We start from the raw sequence: 26042 nt of genomic DNA on the forward strand, positions 1-26042 counted from the left end.
AAGCAGTGCCAATATCACAATTGAGAAACCAGACTGTTTTTCTTGTTGTGGCACTGCAAGATAAAAGCATAGGAAAACAATGTAATTGCAAAACAAGATCCTTGCTTGTCAGAAATTGAGGTGGAGACAGGAAAGGTGATACGAATAAGTTGTGTAGTGAGAACTGAGGGATGTATTCAAACAGGACTAGCTGTCCCTTCTATATGTGAACAATTTACACAGCAGTAAAGATTATTCTGTTATGTGGATGGCATCAAAACAATTGTAGGGCCACTTTCTGGACTCCAATAGTAATTAGAAACATTATGGTCTGAAACACAGAAGTCAAAAACAAGCAATAAACCAACGAGCAGTTGTGTGGGAAGACACAGAAACGGCTTTGAGCAGATCTCTTCCTTTCATGTAAACACCCTTTTGTGTCCCCATTTGTCTGAAGCTGACATCTTCTGTTTATATATCTTTCATGTTAATATTAATCATGTAAAATCTGATATTAATTTATATTGTTGGTGTAGTGGTTAAAGTGCAGGACTAGGATCTGGGAGGACCAGGTTCGAATTTCCACTCTGCCATGGAAGCTTGCTGGGTGACTTGGGTCACTCACACCCTCTCAGGCTAACCGACCTCACAGGGTTGTTGTGAGGATAAAAGAGAGGAGAGGAGAAAGATGTAAGCCGCTTTGGGTCCCCAGTGTGGAGAAAGGTGAGCTAGAAATAAGATAAATAAAAATATGTATTTTATTTTAATATTTTAGCCTGCGTCTAAAAAGTACAGTGTGGCTTATATGAAAATATACGAGTTAGGGATGCCTCTGTGGTTCGAAAAGGATCCACCAGAAATGTTCCTACAGTATTTACAATCTCTACATGGCGTGCTTCATCTTTGACACTGACGGAAAGGAAGGGAACACGCTGTCCCGCCCCCGTCTCGTGTGAACGGATGCTCCAGAGCGCTGAAGGGCAGCGCGCGACTTTCCCGCCAGTCCCGCCCAGCCGCCATTCACCTCGCACACTTTCCCTCAGTGCAGCCCCTCCCCCACCGGCTCTCTCTCTCTCTCTCTCTAGCTGGATCGCGCGCGCGCATGCGTACTCGAGAGGCGTCCTCCCCCCTCCCTCAGGGGAACGTCAACGGTCGTCGCGTGTCTGTCAGTTTTGGCGGGAGAACGAGAAAAGGGGGGAAGGGAAAAGACGCTTCTTTCAGGAGAAAGCAGAGAAGAAGCGGGGGGGGGGGTGAAATGGCTCAAGTAACAAAGAGCATCACAATTTTGACAGACTTTCGGCTGGTCTTCTTGCCTTAAATAAAATAAATAAAAATAAACATTTGGCACAGCAAGCTGTAGGGTAAAAGGGTGAGCCTCCTCACAGCCAGGCTGATTGTCTCATCTGTCAGAAAAGCTAATGTTAACATGCAGGACACTCTGCCCTGCAAATGGCACTCTTGATCAAAAGCCACCCCAAGACTCTGTCACACCCTTTAAGCATACCCGTCTGTATAAAGTTTGCTATTTCAATGCTTCCATTGCATTATTATTCTGCCTTCCTCCAAGGAGCTCAGGGCAGCATGCGTAGTTCTCCCATATTTTATCCTCCCTGTGAGGTAGGCCATAGAGAGGCAGAGAGAGTTATTGCTTCGAGGCCCCACGGTTCATTTTCCATGATAGAACCTGAGCCCTGTTTTCCCAGGTCCTAATCCAGCACTAATATATGGTAGTTTCAGAGGGTGACCATGTTGATCTGCAGCCAAACAGCTACATCTGAGTCTAGCAGCGCCATAAATACCAACAAGATTTTGGAGGTATATGCTTTTAAGAGTCAGATAGTATCTGAAGAAGGGAGGTTTGACTCTCAAAAGCTCATACAGGTAGAGGTATTGATGTGCCTATGGGGGGGGAAAACCCTCTCTGCACTTATGAAAGACATGCATGTACATAAATGCGTGTCAACCCTCTCTCCTTCACTAAAAGTATTCAAGAAGCACTGCATGCTTTCCCACACTGTTGCCTGCTAGAACAATAGCTAGTTCAGCAAAGCTTTCCTCCCTGCTCTTTGTCCGTTCCTTGATAAGAATTCTCTTGGCTGTAATAGACGCTTGCGCATAAGCAAATCACTGACAATGTCAATTTCACTGTACAATGACATAATGGTGGGCTGATCAGAAATTGTATCTGTTAATTGTAACGTGATTGCTGGAAGTCTCCAAACGTTGTCCCTGCCTATTTCTGGGTGTGACATTCTCTCGATCTTTGGTCGTGGGTTTGTACACCCAGCTTTCTGTTTATTGGTACCAAATAAAAGCTGTTTAGTTTACCCGACCTCCTCTCAATTGTTTAATTGGGCAATTAGATCATTGAGGCACGACAGTATCCCTTATCTGGACATCCCCTATTTGGACTGACCCGAAAACCCATCCTCTGCGCTGGAGGGAGGGGAATTAGTGGGTAGGGAATCCACAGCATCCGATATTCTGAATTAACCCATGGACAGTAGGACAGCTTCATGAGACACAACACTAATAGCCAGCCTTTTTCTTCCTCAGAGGAGAGAAAAAGTGTTGGAAATAAAAAGATTTATTTCTTTAAACAGATTTAAGTTCTGAATAAAAAGAAACCCAACCTCAGGATTGAAAGCAAGAGATTTTTAATTATTTTTGCTGCAAAAATAATGAGAGCAGAGATTTTAGCCAAAGGCCACAAAATGAAAATCTCCACCCCAGGAATCTCCTCCCATTTCTTAATCTTTTATACTTTTCCAGAGTTCTTTGTTCTAAGAGGATTTGAATATCTCCTCCTCTCAAATCCACCCTAACTCTGATCTCATCTTCGTGGTCACATGTATATGATCTCACTTGTTAGTTGGTAATACCCTGTTCCAGATACGAAAAATCACCTGCTTTGTTCAGTTTAAGTTAGACAGGACTATTTTCTACTGACTTATATAAATAACCACAGCTTACAAATATAATAGAAGAATAACATTTTTCTAATATGCTAGAATTAAATTCATTAAAATCTTACACATCCCACAAAAGGGAGTGTGTGAATCATGCGAATGAGGAAACTGCAGCAGCCAAAATATGAGCACACGTTCCAGGAATATTACTTAGCTTGAAATGTTGCATGAGTTTGGCCTGCAGAGGGAGGGCCGGAAACAACCAGGCACTGCTCTCTCATGCCAAAGAATCTCCTCCCTGATAAATATTCTGCATTAACCGACATTTGTATTATATCCATGCCACTATTTATGGCGGGGGTCCCCAACCTTTTTGAGCCTGTGGGCAATTTGGAAGGTGGGATAAAAATCCAATAAATAAATAAAGTGAACCATAACACTGTAGTGAAGTAAGGTCAACATCAAGTAGGGCTGCCAACCTCCAGGGACTCAATACAGGAGCGAAGTGTATACAAAGTGCAAAAAACTTTATAAGCTACCAAAATGACATAACAATACAGCTATACACACTATATACACTACAAAGCTGAAACACACAAGCTAAGACAAACAACATGACTGTATAGTGTGTATAGCTGTATTGTTATATCATTTTGGTAGCTTATAAAGTTTTTTGCACTTTGTATACACTTCGCTCCTGTACTGAGTTCCTCATCCTCCCAATATTAGTACAGTGGTGTCTATTTCTCCCCCAACCTCCAGGGACTAGCTGGAGATCTCCTTCTATTACAAGTGATCTCCTGCCAATAGAGATCAGTTCCCCTGGAAAAAATGGCCCCTTTGGCCATTGGGCTCTATGGCATTGAAGCCCCTCCCCTCCCCAAACCCCGCCCTCTTCAGGCTCCACCCCAAAAACCTCCTGCTAGTAGAGAAGAGGGACCTGGCAACCAATCCTGGAGAATTAGATGTATTGTGCACTGCAAATACTTCCACCAGACAGTAAGTAATGCTTGTTGAGGTAAGTGAACATGAAATCAGCATTTTAAAATAATTTGCAAATACAGTGGTATAAAAGCCCCCCTGGAACTTTCAAGATGGTTTCAAGTGGATTTTTAATCGTCTCTCAGTTGAATAGTTTGCTGCTCTACTAATCTGTGGATAAAGTGTCCTCCCAGGAGCCAATGCCAATGTAATTAGAATTGTAAATACAAATACGGAAGGCAAATTAAAACTTTCAACAAAATATCTGACATGAACTGTTAGTAATGCTTGTACGAAAGCTGAAAAACAGAAGGCAAATTAATTCCCTGTCACAAACTCAGTTTTTGTCAGGGTCCTCTCAAGGGTTATGAACTTTACAGCCATTTATCGCCAACCTTTTTTGCTGACCCAGAGTAACTGTTGTTAACCTAGAACTGTGGTAGGAAACATACAGATATTCCACCACAGCTGAAATTTCACTGTAAGTAAAGGGGGGAGATGAATCACAAGCCTCTCACAAGACACCCCAAACCACTTCCACTCTGCAAATCCACTTCCCGTGCACTTTGTCGGTCCAGAACAGACTGATATTTCTTTGCAACAAGGGATGACCAGTTCCATTGTGGACAAAACTAGCTTCAGCTTCCTCTTCTGTATTAATTTCGGTTCCTTCTCATCAGTGCTTTACACCCTGGAACACAGCCTTGGATTCCAGTAACTCTCCCACCCCAATGAACTTACAATCTCCAAGTACCATCACCCTAATCGCAATGTTGCAAAATATCTTACTTATTTGGATAGTTTAATCTGTTTAGCCTCTCCACCTCAGATCTCTGACAGCCACGACTAACGGTACAGTCCAAAAAACGCTTCCTGGAGTTAAGTTTCACTGAATACACTGTAGCCAAATGGCAGCGCCAAATGGCTACAGTCTCCCGGACTATTTACATGGTAACCAAACGGACACATGTCACAACCATCCCAGACCTATGTCAAGCCCAGACGCTATGGAAAGAGCGAAACTGACAAGGAGGAACCATGGGCAGAGAAGCCCCTCATGGAGACCAAGAGGGAATCCATTTTCACTGTGCCCAGGTCAAGTCTCCAGCAGCAACCATTTCGCAGGGAACAACTGGACACGCAGGCAGCCCACCCCATCCTCCATCTGCATGATTGATGGCTCATCGAAAACCTCCGAGATAACAGTGGAGCAAAAGATCGCACCTCCAGCGTCGAAGGGATGAGTCACCCAGACGTAGCCCTGTGAATTTTTGTCTTGTCTTTGTCCCCACATTCCCGGAATGTGCTTAATCAATGGTTTAGGTGTAGACTGCCCAAATTGCCCTCTGCCAACCATCAAGGTCTTTGTTCACTCAGGGAACCATGAGGGGTCATCTCATTGATCCCCCACCCCCAGAAAGAGTATAACTGGGGATCCCAGCCCACACTCGCTCTCTTCTTTTTCTTTTCGTACCCCCTATCTCTCTCCTCCTGTTACTCTGTCAGTTTGGATGGCGCTGCCCAACCATGCACTCCTCCCACCTTGCTGGTCAAGTCAAGGGAACCCCCTGCCCCCTCATCTTCGCCGCACGGAACCCAGGACACAGTCTTCAGGATCAGGTGACTATTGCCCTATCTTCAAAGGGACCCTGCCAAATTGGCGAACATTCTGCTTGTACTACATTTATTCTCTAGGCTCTGTTTGAATGTTGTGAAAGTTTGTTTTCTTGTGTGTGTACATTTAATTAGGTAAAAACCTTTTAAACAAAATCCATCGCTTCTGCCTTATTCTGGAGGTCACGGGACGGGCTCTTGTACACACAGGTTAGATCCCATTTAGTTACGCCTTTTGCCAGTTATTAATTCGCTATTCCCCATCTAACCGTTCATAACTAGGCAATTTGGCTAACAACACAAGTTGGATTTTGAGTAGACCTGCTTAGGATTGCTCTCTTAGTAAGAGAGTTGGGTGTTTATTTTTATTTATTTAAGGCATTTCAATCCCACTGTTTCAACCGACATTCATAGGGCGGTTTACAATAGTAATTAAAAACTAGCAAAAAAACAAGCAGTAAAAAATAAACAGTAAAAAGATCGGGCCATACTAAAAACAGCCCTATTCTAAAGATGCCTTGACAGTAAAATCCAAAAGAATAATGGTGAAAGAAAGTGCCATCAAGAGGCAGCTGACTTTTGGCAACCCCAGGACCATGGGATTTTCAAGGCAAGAGATGTTCAGAGGCAGTTTGCCATTGCCTGCCTCTGCGAAGCAGCACCGGACTTCCTCAGTGGTCTCCCATTCAAACACTAACCCAGGCTGACCCCACTTAGACTTCCAAGGTTGGGCTAACTTGAGTCATCCAGGTCAGTGCAAACAACAGCAGATACCCATAAAATAAAGCAGCTAGAGAACAAAAAACAGAAAACAAAGTGTACAGCATATAACCAGGGTGTAGAGCACAAAGCTAGTCAGCAACAGACATCTGGGAAATAAACATGAACACATGAAGCTGCCTTATACTGAATCAGACCCTCGGTCCATCGAAGTCAGCACTGTCCACACAGACTGGCAGCCACTCTCCAGGGTCTCAGGTAGAGGTCCCCCACATCACCCACTTGCCTAGGCCCTTTAAATGGAGATGCCGGGGATTGAACCTGGGACCTAGATGCTCTACAAACTGAGCTACAGCCCCGTATCCCCAACTTCCTGTAAAATAAAAAACTCAACAACATTGATGCCAAGCAAATAGGTAATGGGAAGGTTTGCCAGAGGTGAGCCACCACTATAGAGGAAATTGTAACCACACTTCACCTCTGAAAATGAGAGGGCATGGAATGCAATGCAACCTCTGAGGAAGATATCAACTGCCAAGCAGGTTCATAGGGGAGCAGGCAGGTCCCAGATAATCGAGTGCTTTGGAAGGGAAGCACCGGCACTGTGAATTGTGCCCAGGAGGGCATGGGCAGCCAGTGAAGTTTTCTCAGTACCAGTTATTTATGTTCTCTGCAATGCTTACCACCCAGCCATCTTGTGACTGCATTTTCAACTGACTGGAGTCTCTAAACCATCTTCAAGGGCAGTGCCATATGAATATGAAAGCCTTTATTGGCATTAAAAGGGAAATCATACAGTGAAGTTTACATTAAAATCATGATATAAGGGCATGCAGATATCATACTATAAAATCATTTTTATAAGAACATACAAATCCCACTAAATTGGTTACTTGGTTATTCAATTTTGACTTAACCGTTATATGGTGCATAGTAAAAATCCCGTTCTCTAATTACGAGCTGAAAAAACCTTGCTACTGAGTCAGTAACTATTGGATCCTGCGTGGTCATAAGGTGGGACACCTTAGATTTGGTAGGTAACCATTCCCTATCAGCAAGTAATGGGTCTATGAGATTAGAACGGCCCCTATCGTAGAGCGGACACTTAAGGAGGATATGTGAAACGGTTTCTATGTTGCCCTCCCTGCATGGTCAGACCCTATCCAGATATGGAACTTTATTAAATCTTCCATTTAGTAATGCAGATGGTAATACATTTAATCTAGCGAGCATATATGCTCTTCGCTGTTGGGGTACAGTTAGGCAGTCCCACTTATAGTACACTGCGGTAATCCAACCTGGATATGATCAAAGTAGAGATCTCCAGATCTTGCTTTTTAAGGAAAGGGCACAGCTAGCACAACCACTGAAGGTGGTTAATGGTGCTGTATGCCACAGGTGATACTTGAGCATTCATCTGCAGGGACAGAGCTAACAACAACCCCCAAACCTGGGCATACACAGCGGTATTAGCCCACCATTGACACATTGTATTTCAAATCATGTATTTATCTGCACAGCTGTCGTGTTCACCGGGACTAAATTCAGATCAAACAAATATTCACAATTTTAACACATTTTTAAAGAAGAAAACCAAATACAGTTAATTATTTGTTTAGGGCTAACAATGTAAGTTATTAAAGGGAGCAAAAAAGGGCTGGGTGTGATCCTAATGATCCCACACAAACTCCCACAAGCTGTTCTCAAAGCCTGATTTTCTCCAAAGTAAGCAAATAGGTGTTTTAAACATTCCAGTAGAGCCTTGTGAGGGCAGTACACATAAAGACATTTCAATGTACAATCCTCTCAATTGTCTCATGAATTGCTAGGATTTTGGAATGTTGGTGCACCAAATACATTTCACCGATGCTCTGAGAATAGCCAGAGCTTACATATATTAAGGAAAATTCAAGAGGGGTAACATGTTCCAACCAAAATAAAACAGTTTGTCATATTATAGCACACTGGGTTACCTTTCCGCATTTTGTCCTTCATCCATGGAGCTCACAGTGGTATATATGGTTCCCTCCTCTCCAGTTTTATTCTCAGAAGATCCCTGTGAGATAGGAATTTGATCTCATGTATTAATGGATTAAAATATTTTTATTGGATAAAGTTGAATTACTTTGAAAGTGAACATTAGGCTAAAAATGATGAGTTGTTTTTTTTAAGTTAGATTTGAGCATTAGATTTTAACGTTAGATTTGAGCACCCCCTTTCTCCCCAATAGGTAGCACAAATAGCCAAGCTCCGCCTGGGCTCCATAGAGCTTGGGCGCCAAGCACAGATGGCCGCAGCCAGTACTTGGATGGGAGACTGCCAAAGAAGAGGGGTTGCTATGTGGAGGAAGACAATGGCATTTGCTACATCTGCTCCTCCTCTCTTGCTTGGAACGCCAAGTTCTTCTTTCTCCCCACTAGGGACCTAAAGAGATTCACACTTCCTTCTCCTCTCCTCCATTTCATCCTCACAACAACCTTGTAAGGTAGGCTAGACTGAATGTGGGTGACTGATTCAAGGTCACCCAGCAAGGCATCTCCAGTTAAAGTGACCAGGCAGGTCGGTTTTGTGAAAGACCCCTGCCTGAGACCCTGGAGAGCCACTGCCAGTCTGAGTAGACAATACTGACTTGATGGACCCAGGGTCTGATTCAGTATAAGGCAGCTTCATGTTCAATGTTCATGATGTGACATCATGGCTGCATCTCCACATGTCTGTGTAAAGTGCCTTTAAGTCGCAGCCGACTTATGGTGACCCCTTTTGGGGGGTTTTAATGGCAAGAGACTAACAGAGGTGATTTGCCAGTGCCTTCCTCTGCACAGCAACCCTGGTATTCCTTGGTGGGCTCCCATCCAAATACTAACCAAGGCCGATCCTGCTTAGCTTCTGAGATCTGACAAGATCAGGGTAGCCTGGGCCATCCATGTCAGGGCGCATCTCCACATACAGGACAGGAATTCAGACAGACAGCCAGATCGTTTGGCTGGAGCTCCGATTAGAGAAAGGGGCGCACCAAAGGAGCACTGCAGAGTCAGACTCGAAGACGGACGGCCAGCTTCGGTCGTGCAGCCAGCGCGCAGTGGTTGCATCCGGAACCGACTTCTTCCAACAAACTAAAAGCTCCATTGAACACGACCCGCGAATTTCGGATTAGGGGGAAAGGGGCATATGCGCCTTTCAGCTTCAACGCGTCTTTGGAGGAATTTACCACCACCACCACCTCTGGTGAAGTCACAAGCGCATGAACCCACACCCACAAAAGAGGGAAGGGTGGTGTGAAGCAATCTCGCCCTCCCTCTTCCGCACGAGAAGAGGAGGAAGCCGGGCCCTGTGCATCACCCCCCCCCCCAATTGTCTGTAGGCAACCCCACGACTGCTGCGCAAACTGGAGCCTGGAGTTTCACGGGGTTATTCAGCACTTAGACGTTGACCAGGGCGCAGGGAAGATCTGTGGCAGGGCAGCTCGGCCAGGGACCAGGAGCCGCGGGGCTGATGCCATCATGCCTGCTAGCCGGTGGACGAGGGGGCGGAGAGAGCCGCGATCCCCCGCCCTGGCACCGCCCAGCCTCTAAGCCGGAGCGAAGTCCTGCAACTCGGCAGACGCGGCCCAGTCGCGCGCGCGATCCCGGCTGGCACAGATGGCCTCGGACCTCGCGGCTGCGGGAGGCAGGTAGGCTGGGAGCTGCAGTCCGGGGCGCTGGGTTTGGGGCGGGGGGTGGGGGGTTGGAGCAGTACAGTAGCATCTTAGAGACCAGCTAGATTTGGGACAGGGGGTGGGGGTAATAAGCTTTGGAGAGTTAAAGCTCCCTTGGTCAGATTTGGTCAGGAAGCTTTGACTCAGCTGACTAAAGGGAGTTTGGACTCTGGGAACCTTATACTCTGAAAATCTTGCATGGGAGGTTTTGCCTTGGATTTGCTGCTCTCTAGCTGCACATTTTCCCCACCTGAGTTCTCAAAACTCTGCATGGGGGCTTATTGTTGAGTTTTGAGAGTTTGGTTGGGGGAAAATGTGCATCTAGAGAGTGGCAAATCCAAAGCAAAACCTCCCATAAATGGCCTCTGGTGCTCCTGGACTCGAATCGAGCTCTTCTGCTGCTGAGGGTCAAAAACTTTGTTAAAGTAGGTCAATGCCGAGCGGTAAAGAGCAGGATCCTCCTAAGATACTTTTCTTTACCACAAGAACAAAGAAGCATGCTTCCCTTGCCAGGTTACCCAGCACACTGGGGAACATCATCTTGGAATGCTTGCCGCCGCCAAAAAATTTCACTGCTCCAACAAACTTTGCCTTGCTTGATGAATTTCTTCATTTCTAACCCTGCACCCCCCACTCAAATGGGGACTCAAAGTAGCTGACTTTGTTCTCCTCTCCTCCATTTTATCCTCACACCAACCCTGCGAGGTAGGTTAGGCTGAGGGTGTGTGACTGGCCCAAGGTCATGCACCGAGTTTCCATGGCAGAGTGACCAGGGATTTGCACCTGGGCCGTCAGAGCTTGGAAGCTAAGCAGAGTCAGCTGTGGTTGATACCTGGATGTGACATCATGGCTGCATCTCCACGTGTGTGTAAAGTGCCTTTAAGTCGCAGCCGACTTATGGTGACACAAACAAAGGAAGCTCCCTTATACTGAATCAGACGATCAGTCCATCAAAGTCAGCATTGCGTACTGTGATAGTGGCTCTCCAGCATCTCAGATGGAGGAGCTCTTTCACATCACCTGATGATCCTTTGCATTGCAGATGACAGGGATTGAACCTGGGACCTTCTGCATGCCAAGCAGATGCTCTACCACTGAGCCACAGCAAGTTCTTCTTTTCCCAGGTCCTAGTCTATAAAATTATGCATGGTTTGGAGAGAGTGGGCAGGGAGAAGCTTTTTCCCCTCTCTCATAATACCAGAACACAGGGTCATCTGCTGAAGCTGGAGGGTGAGAGATTCAAAACTGATAAAAGGAAGTATTTCTTCACACAACGCATAGTTAAATTGTGGAACTCCCTGCCCCAGGATGTGGTGATGGCTGCCAACTTGGAAGTCTTTAAGAGAGGAGTGGGCTTGTTCATGAAGGAGAGGGGTATTCATGGCTACTAGTTAAGATGGATACTAGTCATGATTAACATCTGTTCTCTCCATGATCAGAGGAGCATGCCAAATATATTAAGTGCTGAGGAGCACAGGCAGGATAATGCTGCTGCAGCTGTCTTACTTGTGGGCTTCCTAGAGGCACCTGATTGGCCACTGTGTGAACAGCTTGCTGGGCTTGATGGACCTTGGTCTGATCCAGCAGGGCTTTCTTATGTTCTTTTGTTAGTCTGACACTGTAGCACTGCACCACATTGCCTTTTGCACTAGGGTTAACCCTGCAGTGGCAAGGGAATAGTTGCCAACGTTGTGTGTGGGAGAGGGTAGCACAACTGGAAAGCTGGAGTTGAATTACTGTACAGTTCCCACAAAAGGAGGGCCCTGCCGTCATGCCTCCAAACACTGCATATTCAAGCTGTGCAGAAATGTACATATGTCACATTTCTTGGCTGTGCAAACCAGCAAATTCTGACTAATGATTCAGTGATGTCATAAAACAAGAGGAAGTTAAGCAACCAGGACGGGAAAAAGTAGGAAGTAATAACACCGTTTTCCAAAAGAAATACCGGTAATTATTTCCTCCTCTCCCCTTCATTCAATATGACCTACAAAATAAAACATACCTCACGACAACAGAAGTACCTACTCACAGAGCAGAGAAGTGCCCTACCTGGGCCCATCATGTTATTACCTTTTGCTAACCACTCCTTTTATTTCCCTCACTGTAGAGCAGAGAAGAATGGTGCCCCAGTTCGCATGTTTCCAGTGTATTTCGAAGACGATGGGACACTCTGTTTCCAAGGTATCTCTTGGCCAACTGATTTGGACTAGTGTCAGGTTTTGTGAATCAGGCCACACACTGATATTTTGGCTGCATTAGAGCATAACATAAGAACATAAGAAAGACCAAGCTGGATCAGACCCAGGTCCATCAAGTCCAGCAGTCTGTTCACACAGTGGCCAACCAGGTGCCTCTACTAGGAAGCCCACAAACAAGACGGCTGTAGCAGCTTTGTCCAGCCACTGCCACTCCCTTTTGGTACAAGGTACTCCCTCAACACAGAGAGTCTGGAACAATAGCTGGGCACTCAGCCCAGCTTGGTTCCTAGACATCTTATGTTGGTGCTTAGGAATGCTAACATTTCATGCAGCCCTGAGCAAATCTAGCGCATTAAAATCTGATGGAGCTCTGCCTAAAATTAAGACTGGGGCCTATTAATTTGAAAAGTGTTTTTTAATGCCCTGGCTGTTGCAAGCCAAGTCAGTGCCTGAAATTAAAGAAAGCGCTTGGCTTAAGCACATGCAACTCTGTGCTGGATTATGGCCTACATCCCCATAGAAAGCATGAAGGGATGGGGTAACCTTTGGAACGGATTAATGATGCCCGCTGACACTCGTGGAAAACTGGAGGGCAACTCAGACTAGTAACATAGTCAGACAAAATGAGGTTGCCGGCAGGACGTGAGCCATTCGGGAATTGTTCTCCACTCCATAAAGACTTGCTTTGGTTTCTTATGTTTCTGCGTCCGCACTTTGCAAAATAGTCCCACTGAGTGGCAGATTTGCATTTTTCAATATTATTATTATTATTATTATTATTATTTACATGTGTATTCTAGTAGACTCACCCTAGTCCCACATTTGGTCCTAAATTCAATCTCTGATTGAAGAATTTCAGATTGCAGCGCTGAAACTTTAGCAACCTGTTGCAAATCCAAGTAGAAGCCCCTGGGCTAAGTAGATGCACAGTCTAGCTGGAGGGAAAGGGTGACAGTCTCAGAGTAAGTGCAGAATGAAGATGTTCCGCCAGCTGACTTCATGTTTTGAAGCTTTTGGTCTTTTTCTTTTCTTTTTTAGGTGAAAGCACACACATTAAGAAAGCAAGCAGTTTCTGATAGCAGCACAATTCCCGTGTCGCAAGCTCTCTAGTTATTCCTAAATGAATTGGTGATGGGGTGGGGGCAGGAGGGGATGCTGATCAGAAAGAAGTGGAAATAATATTTGGCCCGGATGCATTCTAACACCTCTCTCTTTTTTATTCCCTTGTCCATTACCTGGGATGAAATGAAGATGATGATGGTGAGCAGTAATCCAGTTTGGTGAAAAATCAGTTGTTAATAGGTTACACCACGTCTTCTCCCACTGATGTTTCTGTCTGTGTGTTCAGCAGCAACTGCATTCTCAGTTGAATACCATGCAGCAAACATTATGATGTCATGCTGCTATTCATGGACATCACAATGTCAGCAAACATAAATAGTCGCATGGGGCAACAGAGACAGACTGGTTTAACCAGTCCTAGTCATTGAGCATGAATTCAGCAAATAAAGACAAATGATCATGAACAAAGAATTTCTGAAAAGGTGTCAAAGGGAAAACATTTTTCAGTATAAATGAAAACAAAAGTGGAAAAGTGAGAATCGTTTCAGCCCAGATCCATTTCTGCATGGAGTCACTCTGATCATAGCTAGCCCAATTTCCATAACAGAGATTGTTGTTGTTGTTGTTGTTATTTGATATGGTCTGTTTGACCAGACAAAGGTTAGTACATAAAATTATCTGACTTAATAAAACTGCAAAACTAATATAAATTACAAAATTAGATAAAAGACTAATGATATTAAAACAAATCACAAGAATTAACTTGACATCTTAATATTTCTAAAAGTATAGCAAGGTGTAGTCATTTTTTTCCATTCTATTTTTGCGAGTTTTAATTGCGATGGCACAAAATTTGGCAATTGGGATTGAAAAGTGTGGAGTTTCACCCATCAGGAGCCTCTTAGTCAGGAATTCTACTGGCTTATCGGGGAATTCACTGATCAGGGGAGCAATGAATTTAATATGGGCCTCATGACAGAACGAACAGCTGAACAATACATGTTATAACAGAGATTGTAAACAACAGGAGTAGGGCACGATTGATTGAAGAGTGAACCAGCATGAAAAAAAGTTGATTCTTCAATTCATACTGAGATTCAAGGGATAGGAAATTACCATGCTTCAAAGTGGTCACTTTTGACTGTATACATGCTCACTGGGGGTGGGGGTGGCACACTTTATGGAATAACAAATTAAGAGCCCTATGAATCCTCTTTCTAATGCACTGCTTAATATACCTGTTTCAAAGGCCTAGAATCTGACAACTGGAGATCTAAATGGTGCTCAGAACCGCAAATCTTCCGAAACGTAGAACATTACATCCTCATAGCGAAGCTAGGAAGACCAGAAAATCAGACAGCAGTATTTGAGGAGATGACAGATCAAGACAAGGATGATGGTATGGTAATTGTTCACACCTCTCTGAAGTCCTGATTTTACCTGGAGTCACCCATCAATTCTCTCTCCCTCTCCCTCCCCCACACTCTCTCTTCCCCCCCAACCCTGGTTCTCCAAGTTTCATGCATTTGGGAAAAATATTTGCAACAAGGTAAACATTGAACTGTTACTAAGAGACAGGGTAAGAAGAAACTGTTAATTGGCAGGGGTGTATGTCTAGATTATATTTTAGGTGAAACCTGGAGGTCTCCTGGAATTTCAGATGATCTCCAGATGACAGAGATCAGTTCTTCTGGAGAAAATGGCTGCATTGGAGGGTGGACTCTATGACATTGTACTCTGCTGAAGTCCCTCCCCTCCTCAGGCCTCCCCTCCTTGAGCTCAGGCTCAAGGCAGAGTTGACAATCCTACTGACAGCAACATTATTTATATCAAAGGGCAGGTTGGGAACATGGGCTGGGGTTGGTAGTAGGTACTAAACCAAGAAAGCTGAGCCATGGTAGGACCCAAGCTGCATGCTCTGTCAGCTACCACAACGTGCTTTTTAAGCAGAAACCTGTCTGGTTCTCCTTCATCCCCAGAGTCCGGAATCAGGTTCATCATTCACAGTTATGAGGACACTGTGCCCAGAGCGCAGAGTGTAGCCCTGACCACAAGAAAGGACAACAAAACCTACTGCTTGCGTGCTGAGAAACAAGCAAACGGAGAAATGCGGGTGGCATTCCAGGTAAACGGTTGCTCTTTGGAATCGTTTATGGTATTTTAAGCACTGCCCTTATCAGATGGAACCCTTGAAAACATATGCATTTTTTTTCTTTATAAACTCTATGCATGTTAATTTGATTGAGTACCTGCTTTTAATATTACATTAAATACGAAGCTGTCCCATATTAATTTCTGACCACCCATCTGCTCAGAACTTACCTGCCTCCTTCAGCTCTTTCAGAAAAACGTAGTACAACTTTAATTAGCAGAAATATACTGTTTGTGACAGTTTGTATATCAGACCATCACAACCGCCTGTGACACAGCTGGCTTCATGTGCAGGAGAGGGGGAACAAATCCAGTTCACCAGATTACCTCCCCCGCTCATGTGGAGGAGTGGGGGATTAAACCCGGTTCTCCAGATCAGACTCCACCACTCCAAACCACCACTCTTAACCACTACACCACACTGGCTCTCTAAAAAACCGCTCCAATCACTAGTGGGGTATTGCTGCCCAAAGATGCCCTGCAATCTCTTTGAGTGGCTTTCAGAAATGCAGAGGTTTCCAATCTTCTTTCCTTCCCTTTAAGATCGATTGAGCAGGAGTGCATTCTCTCCATTTCAGGAAAGCAACATTCCAGAACGCATTTCAGGAGACACCAGCGGCATCATCTTCTTTCAAATCCCATTTTCAGAAGGCGACAGCAAATTCTTCAAATTTGAGTCCACACTGCAGCGGGGTTACTTCCTTGCCTTTGAGCGAGGCGAGGGCAACCACACCCGGAGACTGATCATGAAGAGAGTACTCACAAAAGATGAAGTGGATGAAACCATCAAACTGTGCCCTTCCTCAAACTAGCACTTTTCACCGGGGCCAATAAATGGTTCCATCTGGAGTCAGTGGATCCCTCTTCAAGTGTGTGTGTGGGGGGGAGGGGGGGATGGGAAGAAATACTCCATTAATACTCAAATTAAAATCGGTACAATTATTTGATAAAGGGTTTTTTTATTGGTTTTTTTTTAATAGAGTTGATTAAAAAGTTGCAAAAAGGGCTTGGTTTGTGTCAGGGTTATTCTACGATGCAACAAAGAGAAGACAGACCAGCCTTTTCAGACTCAGGATTTAACCTTTTAGCCGCTCATTTTTTATTATTGCTTCTAATATTCCCTGGTTTTTCATATATCTTCTGTTCCCTCTAACAAATGCAAACAAGGCAGTGAAGATACTAGCACAACCCAAATTAGGACAGCATTTGACTTAGAAAAGTGCTGAAAAGCCACTGTTCTGAGCCATATTACTGTTATGCAAATAAGTAAAGGAAAAAACCACAAGAAAAGACAAAGAAAGTGCTACACTGAGTAATAACTGAATGAGTCTCACCAGCAAAGCTCCAGTCAACACAACCGAGGATACTTGTATGGCATACATATTTCAGACACCTGCTTTGCATGTAACTTTAGGTATATTACTTAGGAAAACGTAGTGAGCAAAGAGGCCCTTAACATACCTAGAAATTGCATGCAGCAGTGTGCAACCATGGAACAGTCATGTGAGTTTGCATTTCATCATGCTTTTGATATGAATCATTCCATGTTGTGGGACAGACACCCACAGAACAAAGGGGAAAGTTGTCTTTGGCAGACGACTACTCACATTCCAGTTTTATTTCTAGGGCAATTGAATCCAGCTGCATACACGAAGCTGCCTTATACTGAATCAGACCCTTGGTCCATCGAGGTCAGTTTTGTCTACTCAGACAGGCAGTAGCTCTCCAGGGTCTCAGGCAGAGGTCTTTCACAGAAGAAGAGAAGAAGAAGAAGAGTTGGTTTTTATATGCCAACTTTATCTGCCACTTAAGGGAGAATCAAACTGGCTTACAATCACCTTCCCCTCCCCTCCCCACAACAGACACCCTGTGAAGTAAGTGAGGCTGAGAGAGAATGACTTTCCCAAGGTCACCCAGCTGGCTTCATGTGTAGGAGTGGGGAAACAAATCCAGTTAACCAGATTAGCCTCCGCTGCTCATGTGGAGGAGTGGGGAATCAAACCCGATTCTCCAGATCAGACTCTACCGCTCCAAACAACCGTTCCCATCCACCACACCACGCTGGCTCTCCTACTGCCTTGACATCAACTACTGCCTCGATCTTTAACAGGATATTGGTTTTTGTGGGTTATCCGGGCTGTGTAACTGTGCAACCGTACCAAGACCACGGTTACGCAGCCCGGATAACCCACAAGAACCAATGAACTCTGACCGTGAAAGGATATGTTGGGGATTGAACCTGGGGCTTTCCTCATGCCAAGCAGATGCTCTACCACTGAGCCAAAGCCTCACCCCACTTCTCAATCATCACTGAAGTCTGCCACAAAGCAATCAATTAAGACTATTTGCTGAACAGGTATGGGTGGCCAAAACTGCCCCACAGGTATAGAAGGAATCACTATTTACTAAAACAGATCATTATCCCATCGAGTCCAGACCGCCTATAACGGATTCTCTGAAGTCCTGGGTGAAAGGTTTCCCTACTCCAGTTTGCAAGACTTCCTTTGATTGGAGGGGCTGGGGATTGTACTCTGGTCCTTTTGCACATGCTCCACTACATTCCACTCCAACCCCCACTCAAATCACCATGCTGCGGTCTGCAACACAAGACTTAGGATACCTTTCACACATGCTGAATAATGCACTTTCAATCCACTTTCAATGCACTTTAACAATCATTCGCAAGTGGATCTTGCTGCTTCACACAGTAAAATCCAGCTGCAAAGTGCATTGAAAATGCATTATTACGCATGCGTGAACTGCTCTTTAAGCAGAGAGACATTTGAAATATCAACAATGGCATTCAATGCAAATGATTTGCACTCAGGAGTTTCCCCAAGGTGAGGGAAAGTGCTTCTTTATCGTAAGCAGCGCCCACACTCTATGACTCACAAGCCAGCAGATTGCCTCACCCTAGAGAGCAGAACGCTTGTAACTGCAGACAGGGAAGTTAGCCGCTTCAAAACAGAGCGGTCATTTCGTCAGAGACTCAGTCTGTCCAGCTGATTCATTTTAAAAGTGGGAAGCCACAATATGAATCTGAATATTAATCATCAAAACACATAGTCAGGTTGCAAGATCTTTCCCTTCAGAAAAAGCAGCCAGCGACCAACTTATAAACAATAGGCTTTCTACTTGAAAAATCTACTCTCCAACCTCCAGGTACTAGCTGGACATCTCCTACTATTACAACTGATCTCCAGCCAATAGAGATCAATTCACCTGGAGAAAATGGCAGCTTTGGCAATTGGACTCTATGGCATTGAAGTCCCTCCGCTCCCCAAACCCCGCCCTCCTCAGGCTCCACCCCCAAAACCTCCCACCGGTGGCAAAGAGGGATCTGGCAACCTTAGATGCAAAACCCCACGACAGCCTTTGCCAAAAAGGTGGTTCCATTTGTAAAGTCACCCAGCAAAACCCCTGATTTTCACCACAGATTTCAATTTAGGTTCCTATGCAAAGATCAGGTTTTTAAATAATTATGTTAAAAAATCTGGCTTAGGTTTAAAACATATTAAGAATTCCTGCCCTGTGTATAGAAGACCACACCAAGTCTGTGGCAAGCCTAAGAGCCCCCCCCCCCCCATTTGGACCCTGGTGGTCCCTTCCAACTCTATGATTGTATGAAAGGCATAGGAGCTATTCTTCTTTGCATCTGATCACCCTGAAACAGATCCTGTGGATCTATTCCACTAATGGTGGAACCTTCCTCTGGAACAAGGGCCTCTCAGAAGCTCTTGTGTTGTATCGGGGAAGGCACCTTCCAGCTGAAGTAGCCATAGCTGTAAGCAGAACAGATCTGCCTAAACCAGCCCCTGTTTAATAAAGGCAATTGCATCTCACTGCAGACCCTGAGTTTCCCTTCTCCTGCCTCATGTTCTAGAAAGAAGGGGGATGGCTTTTCCTTCTGTCAGATCTTACAGATGCTCTCAGTAAAGAGTTAGAAGAACTTCAACATTCTCCTCCAACATGTTGCCTATCCTCTCCAAAATTGATTTTAAGCATATTGACAATTACTGTAAAGATTTCTTCTAAAACTAACAAAATGTATTAACTGCTTTGGGCACATGTATATAGTAAAATCATGTGTGTGTGTTAAGTGCCGTCAAGCCGCTTCCGACTCATGGCGACCCTATGAATCAACGTCCTCCAAAATGTCCTATCTTTGACAGCCTTGCTCAGGTCTTGCAAACTGAGGGCTGTGGCTTCCTCTACAGAGTCAATCCATCTTTTGTTGGGTCTTCCTCTTTTCCTGCTGCCCTCAACTTTTCCTAGCATGACTGTCTTTTCTAGTGACTCTTGTTGTCTCATAATGTGACCAAAGTACGACAGCCTCAGTTTAGTCATTTTAGCTTATAGGGTCAGTTTAGGCTTGATTTGATCTATAACCCACTGATTTGTTTTTTTGGCAGTCTACGGTATCCGTAACACTCTCCTCCAACACCACATTTCAAAGGAGTCTCTTCCTGTCAGCTTTCTTTATTGTCCATCTTTCACACCCATACATAGTAATAGGGAATACGACGGCATAAATTAATCTAGTCTTGGTGGCCAGTGACACATCCTTACACTTCAGAATCCTTTCTAGCTCCTTCATGACTGCCCTTCCCAGTCTCAATCTCCTTCTGATTTCTTGGTTGCAGTCTCCCTTTTGGTTGATAATTGAGCCAAGGAATAGAAAATCTTTCACAATTTCAGTTTCTTCATTGTCAACCTTAAAGTTGTGTAATTCTCCCATAGTCATTACTTTTGTCTTCTTGATGTTCAGCTGTAGTCCTGCTTTGGCACTTTCTCTTTTAACTTTCAGCAGTAGTTGTTTCAAGTCTTCGCTATTTTCTGCCAGTAATGTAGTATCATCGGCATATCTCAAATTGTTAATGTTCCTCCCTCCAATTTTCACTCCACCTTCATCTAAATCTAATCCAGCTTTCCTAATTATATGTTCTGCATATAGATTGAAGAGATAGGGAGATAAAATACATCCTAGTCTGACACCTTTGCCAATTGGAAACCATTCTGTTTCTCCATATTCTGTTCTAACTGTGGCCTCTTGTCCAGAGTACAGGTTGTGCATCAAAACAATCAGATGTAGTGGCACACCCATTTCCATTAAAACCAGCCATAGCTTTTCGTGATCTACACAGTCAAAAGCTTTGCTGTAATCTATGAAACACAAGCTGATTTTCTTCTGAAATTCTCTCGTATGCTCCATTAAACAACGTATATTTGCAATATGATCTCTAGTGCCTCTTCCTTTTCTGAATCCAGCTTGAACATCAGGCATTTCTCGTTGCATATATGGTAACAGTAAAATCATACTGTAATACATTTACCGTATACAAAAATAAAGAACAAAAGATTGAACTCTCCCAACCCAAAGTCAAACTTGAACCTTACATCTCTTGATTGACTCTTTAAAAAGCTTTGTGCGTGGGCAATATTTATCTACCATTCATGAAAATATCCACATTGCAATCATAAACATATTCTCCCTTACAATACCTGTATGGATCAGGGCAGTTCTCAAACACCAGTGCATAGACAAAGGAAATCAAGGCACATACTGTACTGAATTTGTCCAAGGCCACAAAAGGGGAGAATAGCTGAGGTCAAAGTATTTCCTTGCTGCTATGTCCTCCCCCTCCCTGCAAACAGAATCCCTGTTAATGCTGGATAAATATGCCATGGAAACCATAGGGGATCTGTACTGGAACTTCGGCTCGGCCCAGTTCAGTGAAGTTCTCAGCATCAAGAATGAGAAGGAAGGTGCCTTGATTCTGAAACAAGAAGGAAAGTTAAAATCAGCTACTTTCTCAACCAGAATATTCACTTACAGGGCTCTTCTTCCACAGGTAGTGTATTAAATTGGAAATACTCAAAAGGAAAGGTGAAAGGCAGAAGCATACAGCCTAAAATTTAAGTCCAAACAGTGGCCATTTTATCAGCAGCGAAAACTAAACTACTGTAATGCCTTATTAACTTCATTTATGGGGAAAACATACCGGTATATTCTTTCACATGTATGTATATTCACAAGCTAACATAAGATGCCATGCTCTTATATAAGAGCTTAGGCATCAGACACATATATTCTGATACATATGTAAAGACACTATGCATGATGGGTAAAGTAGAAATCTTTGGTCAAGAGATTCACTAATGAATCTCTGGGTCAGAATGACCTAGCAGCTAGTTTGTAATTCAGGTGCAAGTGAGATCATTCTCACTTGGTACAGCCAGGCTCCCTAACGAGACCTGAAGCTTTGATTTAAGACAAGAAGTGTCAGCCAGGAATCTTAGCTTTCGTTTCCTCACTAAGATCTTATGACCATTAGGGAACGCCTTGAAGAGCACTTTCTATTGGACATGCAAATAGTTGCTTATACGTCTATAATGGTTTATTGGTTCACTTGTTATACGCAATGATAATTAGTGCTGTCTGCCTTAATGATTATAAAACCTAACGTCTCCCTTTGTTTGGTGGTGGAAGATCTCTGACTTTTTAAGAGCTTCCTCCACGTGCGCTCTGCTATTTTATTGGCCAATAAAAGAGCTGTTTGGTTGTTAACCTCACCTTGAATTACTTAATTGAGTGCTAAAAGTAATTTAGGGCTTTACACTACCTGCTTGGGTGTGACCACTACGGACAGGATGACTCCGCTGTCCTCCCCAGTAGCATTAGGATCTGGAACAAACACCGGCTCAGAAGGATATGTGCCTTTCTCTTTCCAAATCTAGTAGGCATCAAAAAGAAGGGATCAAAACAGGCTTTTGATGCAGCTTTTCAGAGTTGATTCTCTCCCCGAGGGTTGCCAGTCTCTAGGCGGGGGACCTGGAGTTCTTCCAGAAGTACACCTGATCTCCACAGAGATCAGTTCCCCCATAAGAACTGGCGGCTTCAGAAGATGGGCTCCATGGCATCATCATACCCCTGCTGAGCTAGGGTTGCCGAACTCTTGGTGTGCTGCCTGGAGATCTCTTGGAACTACCATTGATCTCCAGACTACTGAGATCTGTTCCCCTGGAGAAAATGGCTGCTTTGGAGGGTGGACTCTGTGGAATCATACCCTGCTGAGGTCTCTTCCCTCCCCATAACCCCATTTTTTCCAGGCTCCACTCCCCAAACCTCCAGGAATTTTTCACACTGGAGTGGGCAACCATATATCCCCTCTCCTCAAACTGAGGTTATATTTAGCACACAACTTCCAGGCCACAGAGAAGCCTCACATGCTCTCACCTTCACCTCCTTGGTCTTTGTGTCAATCTTAACCAACGAGTCTCCAACCATATGGCCAAAGCCACAGCCGTAAACAAAACGATATTTTTTCCCATTGCAAAGAGTGTAATTAATCTGAGGGAATTCCAGGCCTCCTGCTTCCTTTAGGCTCTCATCATGTAGACTTTCATATGTACACCAAATCTGGAAAAGGAATCAACATGTCATCAGCTCCTGAAGATGGCTTCAGTAGTCTCATGGTCCATCTTATGTAAAGCAGGTATTAATTATTTACATTTAATGGGAAAAATGAAATATGGTGGGCAACCTTTGAGATGGGTCTAGGTTTTCAGGCACAAAGTTCAAAGTTCCACGCTGAGAGCCAGGATGGTGTAGTGGTTAAGAGCAGTGGTTTGGAGCAGTGGACTCTGATCTGGAGAACCGGGTTTGATTCCCCACTCCTCCACATGAGAGGCAGAGGCTAATCTGGTGAACTGGATTTGTTTCCCCACTCCTCCACATGAAGCCAGCTGGCTGATCTTTGGCTAGTCACACTCTCTCAGCCCGACCTACTTCACACAGTGTCTGTTGTGGGGAGGGGAAAGGAAGGGAATGAAATTGTAAGCCAGTTTGATTCTTCCTTAAGTGTTAGAGAAAGTCGGCCTATAAATCGGCCTATAAAAATCTCCTCCTCCTCCTCCCCCCAAGGTAATATCATCCTGTTCCACATTCCTAGTTTTGCAAGGGTCTTCAAAGCAAGCTTATTTACATAGCAAAACCTCTCCCACCCAAAACCAATCCAGCAGGGTATCAGGTTCTGAGCTAGAATTACAGAATGTATGCAGGTCTGTTTATTTTGCAAGGTAGAAGAAGGAAGAGTAGGAGTTGGAGTTTGTTTTTATATGCCAACTTTCTCTACCTTTTAAGGAGAATCAAACTGGCTTCCAATCTCCTTCCCTTCCTCTACCCCCAACAGACACCTTGTGAGGTAGGTGAGGCAAAGAGAGTTCAGAAAGAACTGTGACTAGCCAAAGGTCACCCAGCTGGCTTCATGTGGAGTGGGGAAACCAACCGGGTTCACCAGATTAGAGTCTGCCCCTCATGTGGAGGAGTGGGGAAATCAAACCTGATTCTGCAGATTAGAGTCCACCACTCTTACCACTACACCACGCTGGCTCTTGTGAATGATCACAAGCTTAGGAAGGATCAGAAACATTCAAGGAGAAGAGGTCAATCAGTGGCTGCTAAATGGAACCTCCACTGTATCTGAAGCAGTGGGCTCTAGTCCACAAAACATATTCTGGAATCAAATCTTGTTACTCTTTAAGGTGCTATTAGACTCCTGCTTGGATGACCCAGCATAGCCCAATCTCATCAGTGCTCAGAAGCTAAGCAGGGTCGTCCCCGGTTAGTACTTGGATGGGAGACCACCAAGAAAGTCCAGGGTTGCTATGCAGAGGCAGGCAATGGCAAACCACCTCTGAACGTCTCTTGCCTTGAAAACCCCATGAGGGGTCACCATAAGTTGGCTGCAACTTAACATCACTTTCTTCCACCACCACCAGACTCTTGCTTAGTTTTCCATAGCCATGTACTAGATAAGGGACCAACAACAGGGATAACCATTCCCTCTGTGCCAACACTTGTGAGTTTCTGGAGGCATCTTAGTGGGCAATGTTGGAAACAAGGCTGGCCTAGACATGGATTCTCAGTTCACATTCTAGTTGGATTTGCATTCTTGGGTTTAGAGACAGTACCTCTTTGCCAAGTGGCAGTCCAGTGGCAGGAACCCAAGGGACAAAACTGGTCTCAGTACAGGGCCATGACACAAGGGTGAATTCAGCAGCCTGTAGAAATGCCAGACAAAAGACCAGCACCACTCCAGAAACCCCTATTGGGGCATAAAGTTTGTCCATACCTTCCCATCAGCCTCTTTCATGGCTTTTGCTGATGCGTAGGACAAGGGGTTGAGATTCTGTCCAATAGGGCTATTGGGATCCACGTGGATGGGAAGAACGAAGCGCCATGGAAACGGCCGTGTTACCGAGTTATAGACCTGCCAAGGAGACAGAAAGATGCAGCAAAAGACAGGAATTAACTCTGTTCCCTGAAGATGGGGAACTGGAAGCATTAGCTAGGGAGGAGGAGGAAATTTCAACAGCTTGTCCACCATATGGGTACAGAAAATTCCAGGCCCCCGTGTGCCTTTAAGGAAAGAGCAGTTGGAAGTGGACAAGAATGACACGTGTTCCTTTGCCTGTGTACGTTTTTGTGTATTTTTTAAATTCTAATTTGTATCTCACCTTTCTGCCCTTAGAAGGGCCACCAAGGCAGCTAACAATTTAAAATGTACATGATAAAATCACATTTTTAAACCATTAAAATCAACTCCCCTGGCCAAACAGACAACATTAAAACAATTTTAAAACAGAGTTAAAAAACAGAGATTAAAATACATACAAAACAGAGTTTAAATACCCACAAAACATAAAAACATTCGTGAGGAGGGAGGGATCATTGACAAAACAGTCTTCATTCACTGGCAGAAGATGGAAACAGAAGGGGACAGGCAAATTTCCCTGGGAAGAGAGTTCCAGAGCTTTGGTGCCATGACAGAGAAGGCCCTTGGTCAGTGCATGAATACTGATGGATAAGAAATTGCCATTATAGGTCTGGAATGTGAGCACCCTGAGCTGGTCAATGAAGCCCTATGACCTTTAGCCAGGCCTTGTATTCAAGAGTGTCTTCAGAGTTTTACCTTGTCCAGGGCTTCCCCTGCCTTGTGGAGGTTCTGCAGTCGGTAAATATCAAGGGCTCCCCCATCATCTTGACAACAGAGATCAAGGATAATGCAGCCTTGATCTTCGAAGGCGTTGATTTGATGGAAAGACATGAGGGGCTTGGTATAGTATTGCGTGGGCAAGACCTGTGCAAAGAACACACAAGACATGCAAGCCATTCGTTCTCTGTTCATCTCTCCTCTACAGTTATGGTTGTCAGCTTTGGGTTGGAAAATTCTGGGAGATTTGGGGGTGGAGCCTAGGGAGGGCAGGGTTTGAGGAGGGACCTTAAGGGGCTAAAATGTCATACAGGCCATCCTCCAAAGCTGCCATTTTCTCCAGAGAAACAGATTTATGTCGTCTAGAGATCAGTTGTGATTCCAGGAGATCCCCAGGCCCTACCTGGAGGTTGGCCACCCTACCTTCAGCCCCACCAAGGGAACGTCCCCTCTCAAAATCTGGAAATAACACAATGTTGCTTGATAAGATTTTTATACATGGGAAGAGCCTGAAAGCCTACAGCCCAGCCTGTTCCACAGTCTGGCTTCTTCAAACCCAAGGATTGTCACATTCATGACTGTCGAGCAATTCCTCTGCAGTAGCCAAATAATTTGCTGTTATACAAGCTTGGGTTGGGCCAATTGATTTCACAGCAGGGAAATCCTAGATCTCAAAGAGGCCCAGTTGGGGATCTACTTGATCCTTCTTCTTGCCAGGCCCCACAAAGCCAGCGAC

At 44.5% G+C, this 26042-nt stretch overlaps 2 protein-coding genes across 2 annotated transcripts in view; one reads left to right on the forward strand and one right to left on the reverse strand.

The window, feature by feature from the left end:
• Window positions 1-4836: 4836 nt before the first annotated feature.
• LOC130487354 (interleukin-18-like) lies at window positions 4837-16123 on the forward strand. The gene is made up of 7 exons (XM_056860846.1): window positions 4837-4964; window positions 5376-5489; window positions 12008-12081; window positions 13350-13358; window positions 14410-14559; window positions 15140-15285; window positions 15890-16123. Exons 1-7 carry the CDS (start codon window positions 4837-4839, stop codon window positions 16121-16123), a joined length of 855 nt encoding a protein of 284 aa, XP_056716824.1.
• Window positions 16124-20927: 4804 nt separating this feature from the next.
• Window positions 20928-26042, reverse strand: part of LOC130486941 (carotenoid-cleaving dioxygenase, mitochondrial-like) — a 30830-nt gene continuing 25715 nt past the window's right edge. Inside the window, exons 9-13 of the mRNA XM_056860245.1 lie at window positions 25286-25453; window positions 24446-24583; window positions 22549-22731; window positions 21935-22045; window positions 20928-21088 (exon numbers count right to left, since the gene is read on the reverse strand). Of these exons, the coding sequence (XP_056716223.1) occupies window positions 20975-21088; window positions 21935-22045; window positions 22549-22731; window positions 24446-24583; window positions 25286-25453 (714 nt within the window). The 3' untranslated portion in view covers window positions 20928-20974. The remainder of the gene's footprint in view (window positions 21089-21934; window positions 22046-22548; window positions 22732-24445; window positions 24584-25285; window positions 25454-26042) is intronic.

This window comes from Euleptes europaea, chromosome 14 (assembly GCF_029931775.1).
Source record: "Euleptes europaea isolate rEulEur1 chromosome 14, rEulEur1.hap1, whole genome shotgun sequence".
Classification (NCBI taxonomy): domain Eukaryota; kingdom Metazoa; phylum Chordata; class Lepidosauria; order Squamata; family Sphaerodactylidae; genus Euleptes; species Euleptes europaea.

Bases quoted from the DNA above. Each gene is read 5' to 3' on its own strand.
- LOC130487354 (XM_056860846.1), top strand. From the start codon at position 4,837: ATGTCACAACCATCCCAGACCTATGTCAAGCCCAGACGCTATGGAAAG. The intron at 4,965-5,375 runs GTCAAGTCTCCA...TTACTCTGTCAG, and splicing joins TCCATTTTCACTGTGCCCAG to TTTGGATGGCGCTGCCCAAC. The intron at 5,490-12,007 runs GTGACTATTGCC...CCCTCACTGTAG, and splicing joins GACACAGTCTTCAGGATCAG to AGCAGAGAAGAATGGTGCCC.